We start from the raw sequence: 11,883 nt of genomic DNA on the forward strand, positions 1-11,883 counted from the left end.
AAAGAATTTCATTTGTTATTAAATCAACTCCATGAAAACATTAAGTTTACAACCAAAACCAGCCAGGAACTTCCGTTTTTGGACATACTTATCATCAAGCAAAATAATAACATTTCCACGGATCTATTTTACAAGGAAACCGACAGTCATCAATATCTTCTTTTCAGCTCTTGTCACCCATCACGTACGAAACCGAACATATCCTTTAACTTAGCCAGGAGAATTTGCACTATACATGTAGTTACCAATGAAGAACTAAAAGATTAGAAGAACTCGGTAATTATCTCCATTGCCAAAATATCTCCGTAATCTTATAACTCAAGCTATCAGAAAAGCAGAACAATTACCAATCACAGAGTTACGGAATTTTAACAGAAAATATTCTAAAACATTACGCACAAACATCCCTTTTGTCATCACGCATAATGCGAGAGATCACATTCAATATAGCGAAAAATTGTTTCCCAGTACTTCACCAATCAAGAAATCTAAAGGATATTATTCAGGAAAAGAGCATCATCTATTGCAGAAAACAACCATCAAATTTAAAGAACACCTAACCAAAGCTAGATTTACATCTGATAAAGAAATATCTACCGTCTCCAAATGTGAAGACTTGCTTTTAGTTGAAATATATGTAAAATGAATCTTTGCATGATCCTGTAAATTTGTGCAAACTGAAAAGGGGAAAGTGATGTACTAATGAAAGTCGTTCATTAGTAAAATGTAGTAGGGAAGGTGGCTAAGTCGCTCATTAATACTAATGAGATTGCACGTTTTGTGTAAAGACAACACACCCACCCACCCATCCACCCCCGGGATCCAACGCCCATAGAACACAGTAAACAGTAATTTTAGACACTGTTTACTGCTGCAATTTAATCAGTAATTTGAAAAGAATATTGTAGCATTTTAAACACTAATTTTATGGATGGGTGTTCTAGTCCCAACTTCGGATATTTTGTTTGAAGTTGAAATATAAATCCCTAAAAATCACCAGTTCTAAATCAATTTCCCGCGCTTACGCGGGTTGTCAAAATGGGTCCCTTGGACATCATTTTAATTACACTTTCTATCTTGAGTTTGGCAAAAAATCTCAGGTGTAATTATAAGTACATGTATAAGCTGTGTGAAACATTTTTACACAGTATATTATGATGATTTTAGATACCATGCACTGTCTGATAAGTAGTATACCACTGTCTGATAAGTAATATACCACTGTCTTATAAGTAGTATTGATTGCAGGAATATCTTTTCTTGTTTTAAGAAGATTTCTTCAGAACTTCAATAGGTGGCACAATTTATCTTCTGTTGTTTTTTTTTTAATTTCAGATAAACCTGTTCTTTCACTTTTCATGGCACCTTCCGTTACGCCATGGAGGTTCAAAATACCAGCTTTAGGAGTTACAGGAAAGGCCCACAACCCTGGATTCCGCTTGATTAAATACGATCAATCCACAGGAAGACATTTAGATTTAATTCAATACTACATGGACCTCCCCGAAAGCAATCGTTTACAAAAGCCTTTGTGGAAAATTGAGTACGTGGCCACTAAAGATATGTCAATTCCGGACATAACTCCAGCTTCCATGGATCTCTTCGTTAAACGGATGACAAATCTAAATGGAGAGGAGTTCAACATGTTTTATAGGTGGCGTTTCACTAGTGCCGAACACGTCTCCATAAAAAGTTGTGATCGATCATGTCATGCAGTCTTACATTGTAACTTTGTACACTCATCCAAGGCCAAGTATGACCAGTGTGTGACTGGGTTGACCAGTGGAGCTGTCAATGTTTCGAGAGTTCTCAGTTTGAATTATGTCTTTTATGTAGCTATCCTCATTATTAGCTTTGTAAAATAAAGACTAGGCTGAATCTAGCAGCCACTAAACAGCAGCCAAGAAGAAAATGCATCAAAGTACTGAGAGTACTCCGACGGAATATTAAAAATTAGTAAAAAAAAAATCGATTGATATTGATGATATTTCAATCAATTAATAAACATATTCTTAATTATCGAGTTTGATACTTGAAGTCAGTTGGGCTCACCTGAAAGATCCTAATGTTACCAACTCAATCTTTGAAGAGTCCACGAAAGGAGTATAGACACAAGGCAGGGACCCCTCGGACTATAATTTTCTGTCCTCAGTTTGGGCTATAGGGGTACCACGCGAGGGTGCCCGAGGATGGAACCACTTTTCAGAATTCTTTGATGATTGAATATGATCAAATTAAACAAAACTGATAGAGAGCAACGTCTTCAAATATATAGAACCATTAAAAGGGGTCACTAGGCCTTTGAAAGCAATTGAGCACACCTGAAAGTTAGTAATTTTTACATCACATAGGGTCATAATAATAAATGTTAGAAACACCATAATCGTTGACGATACCCCGAAAGGAGTATGCAGACAAGGTAAGCGGACCTCTAGGACTGAAAAATAGGATCACATAGGCCTTTAAGTGAGCTTGCCCGAAAGTTCCTAATTTTATATCACATAGGATCATAATGAAGGTAATTAACTTCAACTCTGAAAATTGTATACATATATTGGTTAATGTCCCTATTGAGAATGTTTCACTCATATGCAGACGTCAACCTGTGCAAAAGTTAGGCCTGTGCTCGGCGCTTATGGCCTTTGAGCAGGGAGGAATCTTTAAGGTGCCACATTTCTTGTGATACGGAGCCTCGGTTTTTGCAGTTTCATCCGAAGGATCGCCCCATTTAGTCGCTTCTTATGACAAGCAAGACCTATTCTAACCCGGATCCCCATGGGATCTTTCACGATTCTACAAAAGGAGTATGCAGGCAAGATAGGGGACCACAAGGACTATCGTTTTCAGTCCTCGGTTTGGGGATTTAGGGGTATCTCCCGAGGGTAGGACCACTTTTCAGACCTCTCTAAAGATTGAGTATATGGAGTGATCGAATGAAACAAAACTGAGGAAGGGATAGAGAAAAACGTAGGCAAACATACAGAACCCGTTAGATGGGTCAAATAGGTCTTTATGGCAAATTGGGTTCAACTGAAAGTTTGTAATTTTACATCACATAGGGTCATAATAGAGGTTAGAAGACTCCACGAAAGGAGTATGCAGGTAGAATTGGCGACCCCAAGGATTATCATTTTCCCCCCTCAGTTTGGGACTGTAAGGCTACCACCTTGGGCCTCCCAGTGGTGGGGTCACTTTTCAGACCTCTGCAATTATTATGTTCCCCAATCGGAGTTTGGGAAGATATTAGTTTTAGTCGGTTTCTTATTAAGGTCTTCCGTTGGAAACGGAAGACCTTATTGTAAGTTTTTTCGCTATCATTTTTTATTCTAACAAATTTTGTGTACGCAATTTTTCGGATACAAAAACTAGCAAGTAAATCAGCATTCGAGGAGAATAGAAATACAAAAACTGGTTATCATATCACTGTATTTCGTTGTTTGTACCTTCTACCGTAATACATTGACGATGCGGTGTTACATACAACGTATAGATGAGCGGACTCCAATTTCAAATGCACTTTTGTAGTCTTGCTTTGTTTCGGTATAATAAACAATTCATTGCATGATAGTGAGGGAGATATGAAGATTTATTCAACCAAGAAAAATCATATTCCCCGAGAGCAACGCTCGAGAGTTCTATGCAACGCGTAGTCTGATTGGTTTAGACAGTCACGTGCCAGGGATGATAAAACTTAATTTCTCCCTCTCAAACATCATATCTCTCCATCATATTTCACTCATTCGGCAGCCTCGTGCATTTTCCATAAATTTTACATCAAGGTAGACGTATTTTATTGTGACGTCACAATAAGTCCAAGTCATTGCCCTCAGGGAATATGATTTTTCTTGAGTAAATAAATCTTCATATCTCCCTCACTATCATGCAATAAATGTATATAATGCGATATTCAACATGGATTCGTTAGTAAAACTTGACCCCAAAAACCCACCAAGAATACTTAGAATAAAAGTATTAGAATTGTACGCATAGGATTTGATTATTGAAAAACTGTAAGGGTGAAATATGACGACTTCTTAATGTAATCAAGAAAAGTTTCTAGAGCTAACGAAAGCAACATTTACATGTCCATTTCATACATTTGAACCTATAAAATGTGCCGGTAGAGAAAGGGTTAAGGTCATCGTAGGTAAAAAAAAATTCCCAACCCACGCCACAGTCTATTACTTTGATTTAATAGAGGACCGAGAGGGGTCAAAAGCATTTACTAAATATCTCAAAAACTAAAAAGAATTTGTTTAGCATTATTGAAGCAAGGGCTGATGTCAACAACATTACCACTGACCACGTAATAGGGGATTTCAAAATAATGTTCGAAAATTTGATGTTTACAATCTCATAAACGAAATATATTTTGTAAAGCATTTATCGAACACAAAATGGTCAGAATATGGCTCTAAACAACATGCCATCAAATTTTGTCTTCCATTCCCTTTTTGAGAAATCAGGGATCGTTCCGATAAACTGATTATCATATAATTATAATTATTCTCCACACCGTGGCGTAAAATTGCATATGTCAAAAAACAGATATTGTGCCGCCCTGTGATGTGCCCCAGGGGAAGATTTTATGACATATTTCAAATGGTTTCGGATGAGGAGCCGTTTCCGTGCATGCAGCACGCAGAGCTTTCCTCGTCTCTTTTCTGCACAGTCATACTGCCTTGTTACAGTTGTTTTACTCTGAAGTATTCCACATTTTTTTGTTATTATAAAAATGTTCCTTATAATTCCTGCTGTGAAATTTCCTTTTTAATATTGTCTTCCAAAATCTGTACAGACACATCAGATGTCCCGCTGATGCCATCCAGCTTCAGGAGGATCTGATCAGTTTACAAAAGTGGGAGGCTGACTGGCTCATGGAATTCCACCCCAAGAAGTGCCAGATCCTGAACATTACCAACAAGAGGAAGATCATAAGCCACCAATACCATATCCATGGCCATACCCTCTGGAACCACAATATTGATCAGGTTGCAAAAAAGGCAAATAACACCCTTGCCTTTTTGCGGAGGAACATACAGCAGTGTCCACATAACACCAAGGCACTCTGCTATACAACCCTCGTCCGGCCAATCACAGAGTACGCCAGCGTAATATTGGACCCTTACACTGCCGACAACATCCAGAAACTGGAGATGGTGCAACGGAGAACTAGAAGTGTTTCCGCCATGCTGGCCCATCTAAATTGGACATCCTTACAGGAGCGCAGAGCTCAAACTAAGGCAGTGATGATGTACAGGGTAGTCAACCAGTTGATAGACATACCATCATCACCTATCCTGGTACCGACCAACTCGCTGAGAGGCAACATCAGCTTCATCGTACCGTATGCAAGGATTCTAATATACCAGAAATCATTCTTCCCTGATGGAATACGTATCTGGAATGCTTTACCATCCGAAGCAGTCTGTGCAACATCTGTGGACAGCTTCAAGTTCCAGATACAGAACACCACCATCAGACGTTAAACCTACCGGTCGTTTTTAACTGCACTGTAAATCTGTTGTTTTTAACCTGCACCTGTACAGTCGTCTTTGAACCCCATGCGCCGGTATGAGTTTACGCCAGGAGCGGTAATGTACCAAAATGGAAAAAGAAGACAGAAGTTTGACAGTAAATTTTGTGGGAATTCAGGATGGCTTGTTGTTTTATTTCTTTTGCATATGTTCACTAAATATTTCCAAACCCTATCCATCTATATGAAATTAAGTTATCCAAGTGTATCTGGTGATCAAAAGTCAAAATGTTTTGTTGACAACATTATACTTAATCCAAATGCTGCTCCGTTCATAGTAAGCAGTGGAAACCGTACAAACTTTCAATAGGAGGTCCGTTCTTACATAGGAAAAGAAAATTGTCAACAGCATCCTTCAGGACCTCACTATTATGATTACCAAAGTAATGTCAACAGCTATCGTGTACCATTATTGCAGTTACAAGAACAACATACTGTGAACCCATCCTCGCACAGCTTTTCAGATTCATCAAAGTTTCTTCTCAAGAAGAATTTACTTTTGGAAAGTTTCCAACAGAAACCTGATAATTATGTGGTTTGAAAAACACAATTCAAGACTATGGTGTCAGGAATTGAACGTTCTCTACTAGAAGAATTCACTCTTTTGACTACTTGTAAAAGCAAAAACTCAGAAGCCCACAGACTGATTCTGAGTCTGAGAGCTTCATGTGCGAGCAATCCAAAGTTATGTTTGGTAAACATCTGGAAACAGATGAATGAAAGATTTGGCTTCCATGAATTGATTGAATCATCTCTGAAATCCGGACTTCAAACCTTTACTGATTTCACAGACCGCAAGAAGTTGTATGAACTGCATGACTTACTTTGTGAGATACAAGCTGTGAAAGATATCTCGGAGCACAGTGTGATGTTTTCTTACCTTGAATCATCTCTTGGTTGAAACCTATTATTCATCGTCTTCCACGAAATCTGCAGAAGTGGATTACATATATTGTTAAATTTAAAAAAAAGAACACTGTGTACTCTTCCATCCTTTCAGTGAGTTTGTTGCATTTATTGGCGAGATGAACATCATCAGAAATGATCATGGATTGAATTTTGATAGTATTTAAAAGGACAGAATAAAATCAAGTCTACTGTTTTTACACACAAAACAGACATATCATCCAAAACTATGAATGCTGGACATCAGTGTTTGATTCATAATGGATCTAGACATGGTATCAACAAGTGCAAATATTTCAGAATAAGAAAGTAGAAGAACAAAACCGTATTCTTCGTCATTACAACGTTTGTTTCCGTTGCTGTGAAACTTCCAATCACTTTGGAAATCGCTGCAAAGCCAAAGTATCATGTGATGTGTGTAGAAGTACCTACCATTGTACAGCTCTGCATGATGATGTTAGTAACTGCCAGATACTTCAGAATTCTTCTTCAGTATCAAATCATGGCGATGAAGCTTAAACACCTTCTGATATTGTCGAACAATCCATTACTTCAAAATGTACTGATATCAGCTTCTCCATCGTCAACTTCCTATATCTATGTAGCAATATTCCATTATCACCTGCATATGGTGTTTATATATCTCAACTGATTCGATATGCTTGTTCTGCGTATAGTCAGTTTTTAAATCGAGGTAAGCTACTGACAAACAAGTTGATGGTACAGGGGTTTCAACAGTCTCGATTGAAGTCAGCATTTCGCAAATTCTATGGTCGTTATAACGATCTAGTTCGTCAATACAACCTCGCATTGGGTCAAATGCTGTCTGACGTGTTTCATACCGATTGTTATGCCGTTCTTGGCACACTGATTTTGACTAACCCTAACCCTAACTCCGTTTACCTGATCAGGATATAGGGCTCATGGCGGGTGTGACCGGTCAACAGGGGATGCTTACTCCTCCTAGGCACCTGATCCCACCTCTGGTGTGTCCAGGGGTCCGTGTTTGCCCAACTATCTATTTTGTATTGCTTATAGGAGTTATGAGATTGACTGTTCGTTATCTTCACCTTTCATTTAACCATCGAGTTTGTATCTCTGCTGGTGGACAGCCTGTCCCCGAGGATACTTGTCGCTCGATATATGTTCCTTCATGAATATACACAATAACGAAACAATACTTGCTGACACGTCGCTCAGTATAAAAGGTATCACTCTGTTGAGTCTATAAGGGACACAGACTCCTACAGATCGGTTGGTGTCCCTCGGATTATCCTTCGAGATATCAAAGATTTGTCTTATGCACAACCGTCAGATTGTCAACTTTGGTATAGAAACCAAAATTCTTATACCCAAATTAAAGACTGTTATGTTCCTTAAAGAGATATTTTTGATAATTCCTTTTTAGACCCCATGTGCTCAAACTCAAAATGTTCTGCCAAAATTTGCAAAACTTGCGATATACGATAACTAGAAATTCATTTAATAGTAATCTCACTGGACGTAGTTTCCAGTGGCGGAATTAGAGGGAGCGCAGCCGGCGCCCCCCCCCCCCCCCCCAATTTTCAAATTTAAGGTAAATCGGCATCTTGTTTCGGAAAATGTACTAAACGATAAAAGAAGCAATAATTTCTTCCACTCCCGGAGTTTTAAATGACAAAATCCTTTCATTTCTTGAATTACTTTATTGGGAGAACCTAATTTCCCCCCCAAACCCCTTAAAATTTGGGTCATTTTAGCAATTTCACCTTATTAAGATGATAGAAAATAGTACAGATGACTTTATAGGAGAAATAGTTCAAGCCCCATAAAATCTGTAAAATCAAGGAGCTCTGTGAAGCGCAAGTTCATAATTGTCTGGTATTAGATCTTTTCCAGTTCGAAAGGGCAGAGGTGCTATCCACTTCCCTTCTGAGTTCAGACGGAATTTATTGTTCATGATGTTAAGAAATTCACGGTCTTCTATGGATAGTCCAGGCTTGTTATCATCAGGTGTGGTTTGAACAATGTCTGATTTTGTAACTTGTGTTTTGAACACGCTGACGGCACTGTCGTCAATACTAACAACTTGTTGACAAGGTTCTAACGTTGTAGGTCGACCATTGTCCCACATGAATGTCTTGTTAACGTTATGTGTTGATGGCAAGTGGTGTCCTGAGAGACAGACATCATCAATAATGGCCCATCCAAGAGGGGAACGTTGTGCAAATGGTAAACGAGGTGGTCCAGTTCTCTGATCGAGCACGTGGTGTGCCTCTGGAAGATCACGCCCTATAAGTAATAACACTTTCTTTGACGGGTCGAAGCCATGCATATAGTCAACAATAGCATTCATGTGAGGGTAATGTCGAGCGACGTGTTTGATTATCCGGAATATTGTCACATTCAATGACTGGTGGTAGCGCAAGTTGTATTGGTTCGTCAATGCCTTGAACAACTAATCCTCCGGCTATGCGTCCGCTGTTGAAAGTTTTACCTGAACATGATCGCATTGTGTATTCCACGGCATCAGATTGTATTCCTAATTCATCATAAAGTTAACTTTTTCCAAGAGTTATGTTGCTCTGATCATCGAACATAGCGTATCCCACAATTGAACGGTGTCGCTTTCCTATTATAGTATTTCATCATTTATTAGCGATACAAGAGACTTATCAAGAAAATGTTCAGCTCCATGTAATCTGTGTTTACGGTAAAGTGAAAGCGGAAATGACGTTTGACATAGCAACGATAAACTTAAGCAGATTGCGATGTACTTAGCTAAAAACAACTAAGCATGTTGCTTAGAGGTTTTATGCAACGGAACTTAAGAATCTTACTTAGCTAAGTATATACTTAAGAAATTTAAGTATATACTTAAGGAAATTCTTAGAATTTTTATGCATACGACTCCTGATCCCACCTCTGGTGTGTCCAGGGGTCCGTGTTTGCCCAACTATCTATTTGTATTGCTTATAGGAGTTATGAGATTGATCACTGTTTGCTATCTTCACCTTGCATCCACCCCCTATAAGACCCTTTGTATTCTTGCATCATAATATCAAAAAAATTCCTAGCATATTTTCCCAGTATATTCCTGTCCAAACATTTATTATTAGGGAAGATGTTTTAACATTGGTCAATTTTTGCTCCATCCTTAATGCCCCGGGGGTGTTGGAGTTTTATACTTTATGCCCCCTTGTCTCAAAGATGATTTATACCAAATTTGAACAAAAAATTATATGGTAGTTATCAGGAAGACGTTAAGGATGGTCAACTGTTAACGAACGGCACACGAATATGGATGCTGACCATTTACAATAGGTCAGGTGACCTAAAATATTTATGGGGATATTAGGTCACATAGACTTTACTGTTCCAGAAACCGTACAAGTATGGAAATGAACCGGAACAACTCAATACCGTCTGGACAATTAACATTTCTGTACATTACATCGGTTCATCACTTATTCATGTAGACAGATATGTCACGAAATGGTTTCCGTAGAGTATCCTCCAGTCAAAGTCAGCCGTTAACTGTTAAAGTCCTTCTCACAAAAATCCAGTATTGGAATACATTAACAATGATAAGAAACGCCTTTTTAAAGCGTGTAGCTGCTTTATTGCCACCAGTTGGATTTTGCTTTCGTCATCACGTTTTTGCAACCGATCTAGTACGAGCTTTACATTCATATTCGGGGGGGGGGGGCAATTTTTTTCGGAAATACAGTTCGTTGGACAGTGGATAAAATATGTATAAAAAGGTGACATTTTTGTCTTCATTCTGGGAAGTGGGACACAGAAGCAGGTCATTCTTCAGTTAAAATTCCCGTTTGAATCTGCGTCTGTAATAATTAAAGTGATTATTAAGTATTTCAAAATCTAAAAATGAATAAGAATCTGTACATGAAAACGTTTTGGCTAGGGTGCCTTTGCATTGTTACCTTCGCATAGCGGTTAGAGGTCAAGAAAATCAATACTTTTGCAAGGTGCAATCTTTAATTACAAGCGTCATTAAGCTATACACGAGTCATGAGGGTTTTCCATTTGTTTTGACTGCTGTTTCGATTAGAACTTTTTGAGACACAGCAAAAATGTGTGCAACACAGTAAAAAAAATTAACTGCACAGTAAGATCCGCGTCGATCGTGAACGAGAAAGAACTTGTGCACGATTAGGTTTTGACAGCGAAGGACAGAGGTCGGTGTCTGAGAGGGACGATATTGCGTAACTGATTACACCTCCCCCGGTCATATATGTAAGTAGGTCATGCAGGATTTTAGAGGATGCAACGGTGTTAGGCTTACCTTACCATTTCTAAACGACCAAGATATTCTTCAGAATCATCGTCAACACAATCAAATTTGATTTCGTTATTTAGTTTCAAAAATGAGACTAAAATGATGATCTTGGGGGAGGGAAAAGACAAAAGGTAAAAAACATCATAGATCTGCGTTTACGGAAGACAATGCCCCGGTTTCAAGTCTTCTAAACACCGTCTGAAATTTTACAAGGGCTGTTTACTGAAATGCATATGGTTAGAACAAGTGTTAGATAAACATTGTCATTGTGTCAAGCATGAATGTAAAATGGTTTGCGGTCCACAGCACGTTACACACAATGAAAAGTAATCGCTTTTTCAATTTGTTTGTACTTCAAACAAACAATTGACAATGACAGGTATATGCTACATGTATTTCCGAACGTACAAAGGATGAAGGAGGAAAAGGGGGCGTGTTTTTACTGTCGTTGTTCCCTGTCCCCACATTTTGTTTTCGTTGAACGAACTTTTCATATAAAAAATGCATATAGTTTTTTTTTCGGCGAGATGCCTCTTCATTATTTCTAACAGTAGCTTGAACATTACCGTTTGAAAATTACTTTTGTAACTTTTAAGTGCCTAGCTTGGGATTCTTATTGCGCTTATGCATTTACATGTAAATATTATATATTTATTGCGAGTCACTTCTGTTACGATTTTTTTTTCCATATTAGAACTCCTACACAAGCTGCGAATCTTATGCTTTTTTGCTAAGGTTAATTGCATTTTCATATAAAGAATTGTTTTATAGAATCCAAACAATAGCAATGTGTATTATGTCTCATTCAGACAAACAGGTGAGTTTCCTTTGCAATATCAATATGGGGTTTTACACAAGGAGTGTAATACACATAATTACATCTATGTTGATGAGTACGTGTGTACAAACTCTTGGAGGTTTTATTTTAGATTTACGTATAACAAACAATCATTACAATGTAAATCCATGCTTATATGTTAGTCTAATTGATCATATTTGATTTAGTATATTCTCTTGCTCTAACTTTCATGTTAGAAATGAGTTCTTTCCACTCTTGTTGATAACGCAGCATTCAGTTTCAAAGTAGGTCTGTCGCGGCCGGGATTCGAACCTCGACCGTCCTCATACAGGGCGAACACTCTACCTCTAGACCACCGCAGCG

General features: G+C 38.2%; 1 protein-coding gene across 1 annotated transcript in view; it reads left to right on the forward strand.

Moving 5' to 3' along the window:
• LOC125669440 (acid sphingomyelinase-like phosphodiesterase 3b) overlaps nt 1-2,019 on the forward strand; it is a 38,128-nt gene extending 36,109 nt beyond the window's left edge. The window contains exon 6 of the mRNA XM_048903936.2: nt 1,336-2,019. Coding sequence (XP_048759893.2) covers nt 1,336-1,865 — 530 coding nt within the window. The 3' untranslated portion in view covers nt 1,866-2,019. The remainder of the gene's footprint in view (nt 1-1,335) is intronic.
• Nucleotides 2,020-11,883: the final 9,864 nt, after the last annotated feature.

The sequence above is a fragment of the Ostrea edulis genome, chromosome 4, assembly GCF_947568905.1.
Source record: "Ostrea edulis chromosome 4, xbOstEdul1.1, whole genome shotgun sequence".
Taxonomy (NCBI): domain Eukaryota; kingdom Metazoa; phylum Mollusca; class Bivalvia; order Ostreida; family Ostreidae; genus Ostrea; species Ostrea edulis.